The sequence below is a fragment of the Onychostoma macrolepis genome, chromosome 06, assembly GCF_012432095.1.
Source record: "Onychostoma macrolepis isolate SWU-2019 chromosome 06, ASM1243209v1, whole genome shotgun sequence".
NCBI lineage: Eukaryota > Metazoa > Chordata > Actinopteri > Cypriniformes > Cyprinidae > Onychostoma > Onychostoma macrolepis.
Window position 1 is genome coordinate 23,672,917 of NC_081160.1, and position 17,657 is coordinate 23,690,573.

Below are 17,657 nucleotides of genomic sequence, written 5' to 3' on the forward strand. Positions count from 1 at the left end.
GAAACACCTTTAGATGTTTTACAGCAACTCTCTCGATCTGATACGGACGCGTCGTTAATCATTCGTCCAGACACACAGTTCTCATTTCGTTGTCCCCTTTACATTTCGTGCGATAATGTAAAAAGTTTAGGCGTCTAATTATGGCTGAAAAATCCAAAGACGTCCGAAATATTTGCTTTCATTCCGGTTTCCGCTCACATGCGCGCGTATGCGTTTGAACCGTTATAGCAGGCTAGAAAGTTTAAAGATTGACAAAAATCAAGAGTAAATAAAGGCATTACACTACTAAAATAAAATAAAACAAGACAGACAACCTTTTCCTGCGGCTTAGAGGCGATTTTTATAAGAAAAAAATAAAAAACAAATTTTTAAAAGTGAAAAAAGTCTGGGTTATATAACACGTCAGAAGTCTTAAACTTGACAAAAATAGAAGAGTAAATAACTAAACTAAAGTAAATAAAATAAGCACCATTTCCTGCGGGTTAGGTAGGCCTACTGTTTGTTTAAAAGGTCAAAACTAGACTAACCTAATTTTAAAATGAAAAGCTTTAGGATGAGTGCCGAATTGTTTCATTAATTAAGAAATACTAAAGATTTATTAAAAATAACGTTCGTTCTAATGTTAAAACATTACTTTAATTCTTTTAAGTCTTTGCGTCGGTCTCTCCTCACGCTGTTAGGGGTGGCGGAAGGCGTGGTCTGGATTCACCGGCGTAAACGCATTCTGAGTTTTGACGCTAGTGTGCGGTTATCTGACGGAGTCTGCTCTTTTCTTTTTTCTTTCTTTCTTTATTTTACATCGCAGTTATTTTTCTCTTTCTTTTATTTCCTAACTTGTAACAAGATTTTGACGAGTAGCTTACATAACGAACGTGTCTGATGCTTTTTCTGTTTTAGAAGACGGGTAAGATAAGTCAGAGCTATTTGCTGTAACTTGTGAGAAAAGCTACCTTTAATCTGTAATGATAGAACGTTGTAAAGTATGCTTTTTGTTTTAGAAGATGAGTCGACATTATTTAGCTTGTAATGTTATGCTATTGTTTTAACTAAGGTGTTTTGTTTGTTTTAAATAAACAAACACGTACACTTCTTTTATTTAACTTAAAACGTTTTTAAACTAGTTAGAGTTCGTTAGAACAACGCTAGCAAGTCGTTGCTCATTTTACGTATATGTTTGATGTTTTTGTTGATATGTGTGCGTGAAAACTCTAATAAAAACTTCCCTTTATCCCGTTTAACACAGTTTCACAATTTAAAGTTTAAACACATAATAGTCTTCAATGGCCCACACAAAAACACGGTTCCCAAAACATTCATAAATACCTTAGGATCACTGGACAGTAAAACAGATGCTCATTTAGATGGGTGGGGCGGACAAACAGGTGTCCAGTTTGGGTGGGTGGGAGGGTGGGGGTCTTATCTTTATGAGGGGGCAATAAATCAAAAATTTGGACACAAAGCATACTACTATCTCTCTGCCGCCTTTGCTGTGTAAAGATGCCTTATGGTGCCTCTTTTGGAGCGGTAAAAATAGCGGTTTCCCCGGTAACGCTGTACACAAAGCAGCACTGCCTCACAAACCATAGACTGTAAAAAGAAAGAAAGAACAAATGCTACTTTATCAGGCATTACAGGCAAGATGAAATGAAAAGTAGACCAATCAGATCAATCACCTCAGATTAGCGTCACGCAAAGAAGGAGTTTGGAAAAATGAATTGTTGAGCGAATCATTTGGGAGTCATTGAGCAAGTAAGGTAAAAAATTGTCCAATTGGTAACTGCAGGATGGATGACACCCATGAAGATTGACAGGTGACAGGACCAATGACCGGTAACTAAGAAAGTGAAAGTAAATAAGAGAAACACACACAGCACAAACACGTAGCCATAACGATCACATTTCATACAATAGGTTTGGTCTCTAAAAAAGCACTGCCCTCAAAGGTGCGGCAGAATGAAATACTTTATAAATGTTTAGAGGAATTGCTCTAGCTTCCACTTTTCACAGTGACCAACAGCTTCACAACTAGTTTAAAACTCACAAAATGGCAGAGGCAGCTAGACATGTAAGTAGGCAATTCTTGACTTTCTTTAATTAAAAATGGCTGTTTAATCTAATCTAATAATCTAATGCTTGGAGCTCATTTGCAGTTGGTGTCTCTTGTAATGACATTGACTGTGTCCGCTTAGAATAATTTTCTTCCCGACTCGACCGTTCCCGCTAAATTGTGCTTTCACATCTGTAGTTCGGTTCATTTGGTCCGGACCAAAGGCAAAAAATTATACATTGTAGCTTCTTTTTAACCGTTTTGGTTCCTTTTCACACCACACTGTTTGCTCTGGTCCGAACCAGCTGAAACGAACCAAAATGCATTCACGTGACATTTTCTTCACGCGCTTTTCTTGTGAGTTTTCGAAAGTTGGGACTTGATATGGTCATCAGACCAAATTTCTATGAGGCTCCGCACCTCCTCACAACCCCAAGCTTGTCCGCGACCTGCCATGCTAAACTGCAAACTGTCAACAAACACTTCATCCCATAATGCACAGCGCAGCTGGTGTAGTCCAAAAATGCGCAGTTCTTTTTACAGTTGGGTCTGTTTGAGGTCGGATCGCGTTCTCACCACAAACGAACCGCTCCAGGGTTCGTTTGAAAGCGTGCCGAGACCACCTCTTCAAGGAGGTCTCGGTACGCTTGTTTGGTCCACTTTTGGTGCGCACCCGAGTGCGATTGCTGCATTCTCACCTGCCCGAACCGCACCAAGAAGTAAAACGAACTCTAGTGCGATTCAACCGAACTAAATGAGGCAGGTGTGAAAGATAGGCTAACAAACGGTCTGCACAATTGTATTTGTTATTTTATTCGTCTTGTCAAGAGTCTTGAATTTATTGACAGCAAAATGTTAAACGAATTTTGTGTCTTAAGACATAAAATTCGTTTAACATTTTGCTGCCAACACAGTAGGAAAAAAAGTGAATTTTTATTCGTCTTGTCAGGATACAATTCGTTTAACATTTACAACACATAGGAAAAAGTGTCGCAGTGAGAAAAAAAGTAGGCTATACAAAATAGCCTATTAGTTATTTTATTCGTCTTGTCAAAATATTAAAGTTTAACATTTTGCTGTTAACACAGTAGGAAAAGTGTCGCAGAGAAAAATAAATAAATAAATACGACACCTGTCATTTAAAATTATAGGCTAAGCAAAATATAAACAAAACCGAGTTGAACGTTACTCAAGGACAGCGCATCCTCACTTTGCTCCATCCTTATTCTGCTCTGTCACTCATCGACAACCTGCCTGTTCTGTCACCACCGGTAGGCTAACCTGAGGACCGTGCACATGCTGCGCGCACAGACCCCGCAAATGAAACGCGTGACACAGAGAGCACTTCATGCCTGCAGCTCGTGCATAACAGTCGATGCAGGCTGTACCGGTGGTCAATGAGAATAAAGTGCAGATATGCTGTTCTGAAAGGACGTCGGGAACAGGATATTGTTAAACCGCCCGCTCCCGTTCAAAATACACCAGAGTTAACGACCGCTACCGCGTTTTATTCGGGAATTTAATACCGCGTCGCAAGAAATCTGGTCGGGTCCCGCAGTTGGAATGCAGACCTCAGAGCCAAATTACATGGGGGTAAAAATTACTTCAGAAAGATGGCAGCATCATAATGTTAATTTTACACAGAGATTGGTAGGTCTATTAATAAAATCTTTATCTTTAAAACTTTAGCAGTCTTTGTTGCATTATGTGCCAATGGTGACCGTTCAAAAATGGGGAAAGAACACTTAAGTTTTTTCTCCAAAGTTTGCAGGCCTGTAACTCAAAAAGTATTAAAGATATCTTAATGCCCTTTTAGATTTTGGGTCTTAACAAGGTTTTGTTTTGACGTTTTCATTTTTAAGGCCCTATATTGTTCAGTTCCAGAGATATTGGAATTTCAATATGGCTTCAGGAGTAAATCGTTAAATTTTACAAATTTTTAGTGGTCTAAAACCAAATGTGGGTCAATTTGCAAAAATATGATACTTTTTTTTTTTTTTTAAATAGGAATGTCTGAAGAACAAATAATATTGAAACTAGAAATGTATCGCAATATGATTTTAGATTCTAGTTCTTAATAAACATTTCTTTTGGAATCTTCATTTTCAAGGTCTTACATCATTCAGTCCCAAAGATAGGGGGGCACAAATATTCAATGCACAACACTTCTAAGGCATTAATTAACATTATTTTTAATTTCCACATTTAGCTACTAATAATTATTAAAATTAAAATCTGTTTACATTCGTACCTGAGCTAACAAAAAGTTGTATCCTATTTTTATTAACTAACCTTAATAAAGATTAATTAATACTGTAACAAATGTATTTCTCTGTTAATGCATAACCTAACGTAAGTTCATTGTAAAGCATGACCTTAGTCTGAGACGACGGAGCTTCGCAGATGATCTTATAATCAAGGGTCTCTGTAAGTTTGCGTTCAAAGGAGTGTAAACGAATACCGCAGAAATGTGGCAGCTGCAAATATGCAATTTGTTGTGGAGAAGAGTATGTAGCACAACGTTTATGTGTTTCTTTCTACAAAGGACGCATCTATTTAGTGGTTCAAACACTGTACTGTTGCTAATATGATGCTTTAAACACGCTCATAAGTTTCCAATAAATCCATCACCCGGTGGTCTGGTTTCATTTGTAGGCAGTCTGGATTCAGTGCTAAGACTTAAGTTTCATTTGGGATATCAAATATTTTTTAAAGACTGACTGAGGTTTGTTTCACTATTTTCAAATTCAACATTATTTTCAAACGTGCGCATTTTATAATGTTCTTATGTCGTAAACATAAATGTGGGTGGGACTAACTGAAACTGACGAATCATCATTTTTGACAAGCGTATGCTATGCACCTATAGGAAGAAGGAAAATTAGTAAACTACCTGTAATTGACCATAAAAACTCACATTAAATATATTTTAAAGTAAATATATGGAGTTATATAGGGAAACTATACGTTTATTATTATTATCGTTTAATAAATATCATTCATTTGGAAAAGTACCAACTTCTTATTGGGTGGGCCTTTGCCGAGCCCACCCGTAGCTTCGCCACTGATTGTAACATGTTTGAAACAATTCCCATGCCTCGGGAAAAGTGGCTGCTTTTACCACACATTGCATTCACATTAATAAACAAAGATTTTTCCTCATCTGGATTCATTATTAGAATTTATTTTTATTTTTTATTGTTATATAATGTGAAGCTTCATCAGATTAAGTAGTAGTAGGCTATCTACTGCTAAAGGGCATATTTGGCAGAATCACTGATAGTATTTCAAACATTTAGTAGGCTAATAATTTTTAACATTTCACACTGTTAACAATTAATCCTGGTCATTCATAATCGGATGAATTCTTCAGATAGGCTATCTGCTTTAAATACAACTAGATAAAAAAGTTTGTCAAGACAAACTTTAGGTTGGCTTGAGAAAGCCTAGCCTGAAAATTTAAAGCAGCTGTAAAAGCTTGAAGTTTGAAAATGTAGATAAATTAAAAAATTAGCATGTTGCTAGCATGATTAGCATGCAGTTATGTTTATAGCATAATTCTGGCATGTTACACACAGACACACACGTATAGCTTGTTACCTAGTATCAGCTGTATACAAAGTGACCAACATTTGGCTTTCAAACGCTGAAAATGGGTAATAATCAACAATCTGGAGCCTTATTGAGACCCCCCTATCTTTGGGACTGAATGATGTTTCAGGGGTGGCAGATGTCTGTCCTGGAGAGCCGCAGCCCTGCAGAGTTTTGCTTCAACCCTTATATCAAACACACCTGAACAAGCTAATCAAGGTCTGAAGGGTTACTAGAAAGCTACATGTAGGTGAGTTTTATTTAGGGTTGGAGCTGAACTCTGCAAGACTGTGGCTCTCCAAGACCGGAGTTCGCCACCCCTGATGTAAGGTCTTGAAAACGAAGATTCCAAAAGAAAAGTTTATTAAGAACCAGAATCTAAAATCATACTGCAATATCTTTAAGACTTCTTGAGTTATAGGCACGCAAACTTGGGGAAAATAATATTTATGGCACTCGGACAGTTATGTTCAAGGCAGTTGTTTTGACAGAAGGAAACAAGATACATCTCTAGTTTCAATATTACTTGTTCTTCAGACATTCCCCTTTAAAAGAAAAGAAAAGTATCATATTTTTGCAAATTGACCCACATTTGGTTTTTGACCACTAAAAATGTGTATATTATCCCTGGAACCAAGCCATATAGGGCCTTAAAAATTAAGATGCCAAAAGAAAAGCTTGTTAAGACTCAAAATCTAAAAGGGCATTAAGATATCTTTAATACTTTTTGAGTTACAGACCTGCAAACTTTGGAGAAAAAAAACTTGAAAAGTGCTCTTTCCCCATTTTTGAACGGTCACCATTGGCATATATTGCAACAAAGACCGCTAAAGTCAACAAATTTTACTAATACACCTAGCAATCTCTGTGTAAAATTAACATTATGATGCTGCCATCTTTCTGAAGTCATTTTTAACCCCCTGTAAATTGGCTCTGAATCTCAGGTGAAAATTGCCATTTTGACCCCCTCTACAAAAAAGCGGATTACTCAGTAAATATTCATCCATGACATTTAATATTTCGGCATTCATCACTATACATGCTTATCTTTCTTCAGAAAAAATATTAGCAAAATCAAAAATTTGAGCCGGGGAAGTTTCTGAAATTTGGTTGATTTGACACAGAATGACCCTGCTTATAAACATGTCCCATTTAAACAATTTAGGATAAGTGGTAACAACCGAAGGCATCGAATTTATAGGGACATGTCCCTATATCCAGCTTGTAGCTTGCAATAATTTTGTAACCACTGCTGTTGTAATTTTGGCCACATCTGAAATAGGTCAAACAATGTGATTTATTTCTGGTGATTGTGGTCCTATGGGAACTTTTGATCCTGTTCAACATTGTCCCTCACAGTTGTTAAATTTTTCCCCTATTACTGCTGCACAAGTCCATAAAGCTTTAGTGAAACTCAATGTTTAAAAATCAGCAGGAATCGATAAAATTGAGCCCTACTTTTTAAAACTTAAAGCTGATATGGTGGCACAGCCTATGCGTCAATATTTAACTTAATCCTAAATTCTAGTTTTATACTGAAAACATCAACTTTTGTCTTTTCTGCTGACATCAATCAAATAACATTCAAATGATAAACAGGTGTGTCAACCTGAGGGAAAGAGAGCACGCGGGCTCTCATAGAGATAGATCAACACAAAAATAAACAAGGGAGGGACAACAACCAAACCACTTACTGTAACAGAGAAACTTATAGGAAACATATAGGCTTTAGTGAAGTTGGTTTGAAAACCTTTCAGAATGCAGTCAGTGTATTTCTGTAGAAAATGATAGTTCGCCCTTTCAGCAGAGGGGTGCCACAAGAATCTGTTTTATCTCCTCTTTTATTTTCTATCTTGATCAATGATTCAGGTCTTGGTATGCTGACAACACACATATATATATATATATATATATATATATATATACAGGTGCTGGTCATATAATTAGAATATCATCAAAAAGTCATTGCAAAAGAGGCTGGCTGTTCACAGAGCTCTGTGTCCAAGCACATTAATAGAGAGGCGAAGGGAAGGAAAAGATATGGTAGAAAAAAGTGTACAAGCAATAGGGATAACCGCACCCTGGAGAGGATTGTGAAACAAAACCCATTCAAAAATGTGGGGGAGATTCACAAAGAGTGGACTGCAGCTGGAGTCAGTGCTTCAAGAACCACTACGCACAGACGTATGCAAGACATGGGTTTCAGCTGTCGCATTCCTTGTGTCAAGCCACTCTTGAACAACAAACAGCGTCAGAAGTGTCTCGCCTGGGCTAAAGACAAAAAGGACTGGACTGCTGCTGGGTGGTCCAAAGTTATGTTCTCTGATGAAAGTAAATTTTGCATTTCCTTTGGAAATCAGGGTCCCAGAGTCTGGAGGAAGAGAGGAGAGGCACACAATCCACGTTGCTTGAGGTCCAGTGTAAAGTTTCCACAGTCAGTGATGGTTTGGGCTGCCATGTCATCTGCTGGTGTTGGTTCACTGTGTTTTCTGAGGTCCAAGGTCAACGCAGCCGTATACCAGGAAGTTTTAGAGCACTTCATGCTTCCTGCTGCTGACCAACTTTATGGAAATGCAGATTTCATTTTCCAACAGGACTTGGCACCTGCACACAGTGCCAAAGCAACCAGTATCTGGTTTAAGGACCATGGTATCCCTGTTCTTAATTGGCCAGCAAACTCGCCTGACCTTAACCCCATAGAAAATCTATGGGGTATTGTGAAGAGGAAGATGCGATATGCCAGACCCAACAATGCAGAAGAGCTGAAAGCCACTATCAGAGCAACCTGGGCTCTCATAACACCTGAGCAGTGCCACAGACTGATCGACTCCATGCCACGCCGCATTGCTGCAGTAATTCAGGCAAAAGGAGCCCCAACTAAGTATTGAGTGCTGTACATGTTCATACTTTTCAGTTGGCCAAGAGTTCTAAAAATCCTTTCGTTGTATTGGTCTTAAGTAATATTCAGATTTTCTGAGATACTGAATTTGGGATTTTCCTTAGTTGTCAGTTATAATCATCAAAATTAAAAGAAATAAACATTTGAAATATATCAGTCTGTGTGTAATGAATGAATATAATATACAAGTTTCACTTTTGAATGGAATTAGTGAAATAAATCAACTTTTGATGATATTCTAATTATGACCAGCACCTGTATATGTATATATATGTATATATATATATATATATATATATATATATATATATATACATACAGTGGCATTATCTTTAAATCAAGCCTTGCAGCAATTACAGAGGGTATTTCCAGTAATGAAGCAGCTACGGCTGAAATTGGTTTTAAATTTAAAAAGAAAATATTTTTACATTCTAAGATAATGAATGTGGCAATTTCAACATTAGAATTGATAGAAAAAGTTTGTTTGTACAAATATTTAAATACATGGTTATAGGAAAAAAATGCTTTTAACATACACACAGATCATTTCCTGAAGATGCTTAGAACAAAATTGGGGGTTTTCTATCACTTTATAAAAATGTTTCCCTTTTTATCTATAATTGATAGCGGTGGTCTTTTATATATGCATCCAGCTACATCTCTACTTAGGAAGTTAGACTCTGTTTTTCCTGCAGCATTATGTTCTGTTTGTGGTGCAGAGTCAGTTTATTTGATATGATCCCTAGTTTGGTCATCCCTGCATAGGAGAAATTTTAAATGTATCGCAAAGGCACTTTTAGGCATATTACCTATTTCTTATTTCTAATCAAATAGTTATTGCAGTAAATCTATATCTCAAAATCAGCTGAAAGTCCCAAGGGTATATTCAGAATTCAGTAAATTTGCTTTTTCTTTTCATGCTCCTTGGGATTGGAATCAATTGCAAAATGTATTCATATCAGATATTCTACTTCCACCATTGAACACTTTTGTCTATTGCAAACAGTTTATAGGAGTCTTGTGATTGTTTTTCTTGACATTTAATTTTTTAGTGACCATATATGAGTATTTGTAATGCTGTTGTTTTATGATTTGTGTCGTGTAAAACTTTATGCGCTGCCGTTTTGACAGGTCTCTCTGGAAGAAGAGAATGTACTATCCTACATAATATCCTGATTAAATAAAGGAAACAATATGCATAAATTGCGGTGAAATAATAATTTTAAATCTGGAAATGTATTTAAAGCTGATAAAATTGAGATGTTAAATCTTTATCTTTACAGTATGCCTTCCACGTGAGGATAAATGATCGCAATTTTCTTGAGGTCAGCCATAACGGACACATTAGCATAGAAGATCTGAGAATAGCACTTCAGGATCATACTACTGGGATGCAAATACAGCATGACTTCAGAAGATTGGGAAGACACGATGAACTAAAAATACTTGGTTATATGACTAATTACATCCCAAACTATCCAACACCCATTGAATTTCACATCTCAGAGGTGACTCATGTCACTGACATAAAGGGTTTTAGAGGAATTATGGAGTCAAGGGGATTCAAGGCTCAAGGTAATGATAATGAGAAGTTCTCATGGTGGAGTCTGAAGATTGATGAAGGGTGTATAGAAGCAGCTGAGAAGCGTTATTTGGAGAAGGAGTTCCCAAGCAGATCCCAAGAACAAAAAGAAAGACAGGAGCCATTCCTCAAAAAATTCACCACATCACCTGCATTCAACACTGACAAATCACGCTATGGCAACTTACAATTCACGTTTCCTCTGAATGAATTGATGGAAACATACAAGGAGCAGATGTGTGGAGGCCAAGACCCAGTTCTCAGGGAATATAAGACAGTGTTTTACAAGCAGGAGATCATGTATGTTGTTCTCGTTCACAGCCCTAAAGACAATGAGAGGTTTGAGAATTTCCCAAAGATTGAAAAAAGCTCATTTGTATATTTTGAAGAAAATCAAATTGTCTGGAAAGCACAAGCCATTGGTAATAAAATTAAATTTGAACTGATAATGAATAGAGAAGACAGAACAGCAAAGGTTGAACCTGTGCATAACCGTTTTTATGTATGGGATCAAGTTAGCCTAGCATTACATTTTGATGATGCCTTACAGTTCCCTAAAGAAACGCTTCAAAAGAGCAACACCAGCTGTAATGTGGATGAAATAAATCTTACAAAAGGAAAACAAAATCTGCCACTCCTTTGAAGCAAAAAAAAAAAAAAACTCAATATTGGGTGTTGAAACAATTTGCACTCAGAAATTTCACAAACAATTAGAAAGATACAGCAAGTAACACATTGAAGTAAACATTCACTTTTGAAGTAGAAAAACTGAAATAGTATTTAATAGTAAAACATACTTCTAACTGTAAAACTGTTTTATTTACAACTTAATAATTATTTACAGTGTAGTCATAAAAGGGCGGTGGAAGTCAAAGTAAATGTTTAAAGTGCACATTGATGTTATAAATATAGCTTAATATTTTACTAGTTTCTCTCTTTTGACCTGATTAGTGTTTTGTAATCTTACATACTTTTTTAAATAATTTCTAAGTTGTAATTACATTAGCAATTTTAATCAAGAATCAAGTTTTTTATATTTTATTTTGCTTGACATTTGATTTTTCTTTATGGTGTGTCTGTATTTTTATCCTGTATTTTACTTTTATCTGTATTTGACTATATTATACATTACTTTGTGTAATCTTGCATAAATAATTTTAAAATAATTTCTACATTTTTATTACATGATCAAGTTTAAACAAGATTTATTTAGAAACATTATTAAAGGAGTTTATAGATTTTATTTTTCTTCTATTATAAGCAGTTTAAGATATGCTGTGTGAGTTTGTTACTTATCTTACTTACCTGTATGCACCTTACTATATTATTACATTGCAGTAATTTTCATTGTTGTAAAAGTTTATTGAACCTTTCAGTAGATCAGATAATCAATAGAGATGACAATTTTTGCAAGATTTTTGGATTTTGCAAGAGTATAGTTTGCAGTGACTTTGTGTGTCACTTTTCTGATGTCATTAAACTTGTCATAATTAAACTCTGTCTCATTTAACTGCAGTTCTGACTCCTTGTTGTTTTTATTCATACTGGAACCGGTTGCATAAACACAGGCCAACTAGCTGTCAGACAAGGAATCTATAATCAGTCTTACTTTTTGAATTCAAATTAGACAAGCATACATTTTTGCACTAACTAAATAAAATAAACTCACTATAAATGTGTTTCTTTCTGTGAAGCCATCACCTCAGCGGTTTGCAGTGTGTAAATTAGAGACTTAAATTAGTCATGGGTTTAACAGCTTTATTGCAAGCTTACACAGTACAAAGTTCTCTTCTGAATCTGTAGCCTAACCTAGAACTGTGGAAGTGGAAGTTACATTGTTGTTCAAATTAGGCTGGAAAAGATTGAGTACAATCAAATTAAAGGGGACCAGTAATTAAAAGTATTTTAGAAGAAACAGAATTTACAGAGCACTTTTATTATTTCACAATAAGGTTCTGCTTTTTTAGCTGTCTTGGAAAAGTTTGATTACATTACCAGCTATATTGTTATGATCGTGTGTGTTTCATTCATTCTGAGTACATGTTTCTGCAAGCTTCCAGATGCTGCGAGTAGAATTCAGCAAACTCCTTCGCTGTGTTGAGTTGTAGTTCACACCAGCCAATCAGGAAGTTCTTCAGCACATTCACACGGGAGCTATGGAAACGCTCAATCTGCCAAACATTAGTCCAAACATTATACTATATCCTCTATAAATGCACAAAAAACTTGAGTAACTCTGTGACATGACTTCTGATTATGTTCAAGTCATGTTATAAGGTTGTTCAAATTTCCAACGTAGCAAATTGCCAACTCTGTTAACACATTTAGCAGATAATCTTCATTTGAATTAACATCAGTCTCAGTATTTACCTCTTGTTTAGCCACAGATGAGATCAGGTTGAACTCTTTCTCAACCGCTTTTTGAAATGCTTCCATCTACAGTATCAGACACAGAAAGACTTCATTTGAATTTACCAGATACACGTGATGTGAACACTTTAGTGTGGACATGTGAGTGTAGACAGAAAGTATTGAAGATACAGAGATTAAACGTACCGCTTCTCTCTTATTGCCCTTGGCTTTTTCTGTACTCTTCTTAACTGTTTCCAGCTCTATTAGTTTACAGGTTCTTCTGAAGAGCATCTCCTGTAACAACACAAGCAGAAATGGACAATTACTATCAAAGCAGTTTTTGTCACATATGACTGAATTTATTTCAAGGTTGATGTTTAAATGTTTGAAATTAGCTTTGAATTTTGTTGAGTGCTGATATAGAGTCCAGCAGCACAGAGATTTTCACAGTATCACCCTAGCTTTTCAGTAACAGTCTGTGACAGGGTTATCAGTTAACTAAAATTAAAACCATGAGAAAACATTTTTGTTACTTGAAATGTTAAATGAAATTAAATAAAAGACACATTAACTAAAATAAAATATATAGAAAAATGTTGCCAAGTAAGCATTTCTCATTTTTTATTTAGCTTAAACTAATGTACTAAAATAACTAAAACTGAAATAAAAATTAATAATTAAAAAAACAAAAACAACATTAAACAAGAAAATGACAAAAACACAATGAAATTACTAAACCTCTAACTAAAATTAAATGTAAAATAGAAAAATAGAAACTACTTCAAAATATTAAACTAAAAATGATCTCTATGATACTAAAATAACACTGGGCTGTGGCTGCATTAACAGTGGGATTTTTCAAGGACTCTTTCTGCAAGTTACATTGTCATGCCAAGTGGTGATTGCTTTTTTGAGTCATACTGAATCATTCAAAATCGATTTGTTCAAATTAATTCTGCTGTGGCTTTTTGTTATCGGAGTAAAACTATTTTGTGGGAGGTGCAAAAATAGACAAAATAACTGGCAATACTGTATCATAAACTATACAGAAGCAATAGAATACATAATCACAGTTGTGCTGAGGCATTTCATAAAACATACTTTTTCTGCCTCTTGGTAGCGAGACTCCAGGTCCAGGCCCAAACCAAGAGTGGACAGGCTGTTACTGGCAACTTTCTCAAAGTTTTGCTAAACATACAGAAAAAAAAAAAAATCCAATTACTGCTATTGAACAACTGCATATAAATAAGAGGAATGATTAAGAACCCTTTAATTGTGTTTTAAGTTTTTGCATGCAGAGTGGCCATACCTTTACTGCCTCGATAACATCTGACAGCTTCAAACAAACTCTAAAGAAACACAACATCTGAATAAACTGATTATCCTCTTATAACCAACATTCACATAAACATGCACTCTCTCACATATTCTCTCTTTATTCAATGGGTGTACATTAATGCAGACATAAATGGTCATTTTATTTAGTAAATTCTAACTTGGAGAAAGCTACAGCAGCTGCATCATCCTGATTCACACAAAGGTGAAGAGATGTGGAGAAATGTCCACAGGCCAAAGCAAGCTCTGTAAAACATATAAACACAGTGAAATATAGGCCTACTGTATTCCCAAATATTGTGTCCTGAGCATACATATAAACTTCTTGTAACAACTTACTTTGCTCTGTCATCACAACATCAAGTAATTTCTATTGAGAGAAGATTACACAATTGCACAATGAATTATAAAATAACAAACCACTGGCCAAATAAGAAATGGAAAAAAAACAACAAAAAAAAACAGCTTAAACAGTGTACCTCTGTGGCAACCTTTGACAAAGCAGCAAGATTAGTGTTTTTGTTTCTCTCGTTCTGAAAGAAATTGTCCACATCCTGGGGATGTTAAGTTAGATATTTACATATGTGGGATAAATCACATTAATAGATCTATGATGTTTGTATAGTCAAATAATCACATATGACACTACACAGTGCTGTTTGGTACAAAAATCTTTCCCAGAGGTGTATAAAGCACTCACGTGAACAGATTTACACATAAACTCACACACACACACACACAGATACCTTATGACTTTCCTTCCTCATCTCTTCCACAGCCTGACTGAGGCGATTAAAGATTCCTTTCCTGCCTCGCTGTTTTCCAGGAGACTAGTCAAAAAAATACATGCAATGACAAAAGTAAGATAATTATCAACAAAGATTTTGTCACCTTTCTCTCAAAAATGATCAAGGTGGTGAAATTGAAAAACAGCAAAGCGATCAAACAATAAACTTTATTAAAAACAGAAAGCTTTTCTAGCAAAGCTTTTCTCCACGCTGGAAAATCTGGTAAAAAAAAATCATCATGCACTCTCAGAAAAAGGAACAAAAGTTATCCTGGGTGGTACTCTTTTAAAAAGGTACAATTTTGTACCTTATTTACTCCAAAAGGGTGCATATCAGTACCTTAAATTTACATATTATCACCAAATCTGTACATCTTTGTACCTTTTGAAAGACCACCATCTGTCACAAGATGTGGTTGTAGAGATAGATAACGAAGGAGGATTTGACGAAAGGAGTTTTTAATAAGCATAAACACACGTATTACACTAAAATAACATTAATTCAGAACGAAAAACAGAAAGAAACTGAAGGCTTATAAGGACAGGGAAACAAAGGAGCAAACGAGATGATTACAGGTGATCAGACTGAACGATAATTAACAAAACGAAAAGACGAAATACCAAATAAGGCCAAACAGGAACTAAACAGAAACCAACACGTAACACCATCCCAATGACAGCTTTTATTTTCTCTGAGAGTGGATAGTGAACATATCCAGAACATATTGGTTACAAACAAAAAAAAAAATTAGACTGGTCAAACTGGTGAGACTTCTTTTTGTAATATAGTAGCTGATTTGTTGCTGGTGCAAGATTGGCAGTCATGTTAGCCAGGTCTCCACCATTTTATAATCCAGTTTGTCAGCACCTAAATGACCACAAACCAGCTACCATGTTCCAAAACAAACAACTGCTACTTTCAGCTGGTTTTAGCTAGATTTTCTAACAGGTTAGTAGCATTCATTAGAACTGAATGTATTTACTGCCCTTGTATTTTCTTTAGAGCAATAATACAGCAGGCTATGACGCTCAATTAATGAATGTGTGTGTGTGTGTTTTTGTGACAAATGAGGACATAAATTTGTATAATGACAAGGGTATGACATTGGTATTACAAGGAGAATGTGACTTTTCAGGACATTACCCCATGTCCCCACTTTTCAAAACGCTTATAAATCACACAGAATGGAGTGTATTGAAAATCTGAAATAGCACAAGTTTCCTGTGAGGGGTAGGGTTAGGTGTAGGGTTGGTGTAGGGCAAGAGCACATACAGTTTGTACAGTATAAAAACCATTACGCCTATGGGATGTCCCCACTTTTCACAAAAACAAACGTGTGTGTGTGTGTTGTGTGTGTGTGTGTGTGTGCATGCGTGTTTTTATAGTAAACCTCATAGTTAATAAGAAAGCTGTCCAGTGCTGTGCATTTGCAGAGAGTTGGGTGTGCTGCCACCTGCTGGAGATAAAACTCCATAGCCTTACAATAACTCTGCCAATCCTGTCCTAGAGCCAGGAACCCTGAACACATATACAGAAAATGCATTACATAAGAAACAAAATATCAAACCATGTGGCATCTACAAAAAACAAAACAAAAAAACTTTACTAACTATCTTACATTATGCAGATAAATTTGCTTGTGTATCTACAAATAATACATACCAAGTTGTTTGAGTGCTTTGGTCTGGGTGTTTGACTGTGATGTAAGGGCTTTAGAGGGCAAAGGCGGAAACTGTGGGTATAATCATCTCATCTAAGTGTCTTGCTCATTCATAGATCTGATACTTTTAAAAATGAGTAAGCAATGAGTTTTGGAGATTTTACTCACTATAATTCCCTGAAGTCCGGGAAGATTTTCTTGTGAGAATAGACTCTGTTGAAGCCAGTCAAAGTCCTCATATATTCGAAAAACACACACCCCAGCACTGCTGTCCAACTGAGAGAAAGAAATTGTAATATTTTAGTGTTCAACAAAACGTAAAACTACATCATGTTTTATGCATTTACCAGGCATCTTACTTTCTGGGACGCGATGGCAAACGTCAAAACATCTCCATCCTGAGTCACATCAGTGATTCTGATGCTGCTCGCACTTACACTTAGTGCTTCTTCTGCACTTGAACCTTCCTAAAACACTCACATTCATTTACACAGTATGAACAAATGATGTGAAAAATGCTTGCATTCGGTTATAATCACTCATGGGGTTTTTAGTAGCAAATATGTGTTGAGAAATGTAATAGAGCTTATATCTCTTGAGGTAATAATAATATTGCAGCATATTTGTTTTTACAGTCTTAGTCATTTATTTACAGCAATGCATTATGAACTAACATTAACAATGATCAATAGCATATTCATAACTGATCATATTTTCTAAAATATTGATATACTAATGTAATTGACCATTAATAAATGCTGTAAAATTACATTTCATGATCCCTAATGCATAAATTAATACTGACAAATTGAACTCTGACTACAATCAGCAGATGGCTGAACAGCATGTTACTACACAGTCATGTGATAATCACAACCAGAAATAGTTACTTACCATCATCCTTGCATTCAACTGGTTTCCTACTTTGGTTCAATCTTCAAAAGGCAAAAACAAAACAAAAAAAACAGAGAAATATGAGAAAACTAAAAGTAGATCTGTCTCTCAATATTCCATATGAACCATTTTACTGCCCTCTCTCTTCTTCACCTCAATTTTCTACTCTATTTCCCTTCCTTCCTTGCGCTCTCTCTGGTCGATACAAAATGCTCACACGTACATTCCTGCCGAGACAGGATATCCTTCAGATCAAAGGTCATTCTGGTCCTGCGATTTGGACTTGTGAAATTTTATCCAATATAGTTTTTTAACATCCTCTTTCAAATGACATATGAAATAAACTCACACATTACATGTGAACTAAGTAACTTGTAAAGCAACTCATTAAAGGCTACTGAGTAACTAAGCAGAGTTACACTGCAGTCAGGTGCAATTCATAAACTTTGCCCAGCGTTCATAATATGCAAAAACACGTTTAAGTTGCCTGGATTTCAAATAATTTAACA

At 35.7% G+C, this 17,657-nt stretch overlaps 2 protein-coding genes across 3 annotated transcripts; one reads left to right on the forward strand and one right to left on the reverse strand.

Annotated features, from left to right (window-relative positions):
- Positions 1–1,700: 1,700 nt before the first annotated feature.
- On the forward strand, positions 1,701–11,510 carry LOC131542128 (uncharacterized). Its single transcript, XM_058778485.1, has 2 exons — positions 1,701–2,065; positions 9,821–11,510. Exons 1-2 carry the CDS (start codon positions 2,045–2,047, stop codon positions 10,760–10,762), a joined length of 963 nt encoding a protein of 320 aa, XP_058634468.1. The 5' UTR covers positions 1,701–2,044; the 3' UTR covers positions 10,763–11,510.
- Positions 11,511–11,860: 350 nt separating this feature from the next.
- On the reverse strand, positions 11,861–17,445 carry si:dkey-28n18.9 (sorting nexin-5). 2 transcript variants are annotated; one of them, XM_058778484.1, is made up of 15 exons: positions 17,302–17,445; positions 17,149–17,189; positions 16,614–16,721; positions 16,423–16,530; positions 16,257–16,326; positions 15,985–16,112; positions 14,553–14,636; positions 14,286–14,360; positions 14,146–14,176; positions 13,968–14,052; positions 13,781–13,820; positions 13,573–13,659; positions 12,676–12,765; positions 12,490–12,555; positions 11,861–12,290 (listed from the first exon to the last, which is right to left on the reverse strand). In XM_058778484.1, exons 2-15 carry the CDS (start codon positions 17,152–17,154, stop codon positions 12,147–12,149), a joined length of 1,122 nt encoding a protein of 373 aa, XP_058634467.1. In that variant the 5' UTR covers positions 17,155–17,189; positions 17,302–17,445; the 3' UTR covers positions 11,861–12,146. The 2 variants fall into 2 exon arrangements, with proteins under 2 accessions (XP_058634467.1, XP_058634466.1); XM_058778483.1 differs by having other exon boundaries at positions 17,149–17,425.
- Positions 17,446–17,657: the final 212 nt, after the last annotated feature.

What these genes read in the sequence shown, in the direction of transcription:
- si:dkey-28n18.9 (XM_058778484.1), bottom strand. An exon ending in TTGCCATCGCGTCCCAGAAA is followed by an intron (nt 16,531 to 16,613) that starts GTAAGATGCCTG and finishes TCTTTCTCTCAG; the next exon opens with TTGGACAGCAGTGCTGGGGT. An exon ending in AGGGCAATAAGAGAGAAGCG is followed by an intron (nt 12,556 to 12,675) that starts GTACGTTTAATC and finishes CTGATACTGTAG; the next exon opens with ATGGAAGCATTTCAAAAAGC.
- LOC131542128 (XM_058778485.1), top strand. Translation starts at nt 2,045, where the DNA reads ATGGCAGAGGCAGCTAGACAT. An exon ending in TGGCAGAGGCAGCTAGACAT is followed by an intron (nt 2,066 to 9,820) that starts GTAAGTAGGCAA and finishes TTATCTTTACAG; the next exon opens with TATGCCTTCCACGTGAGGAT.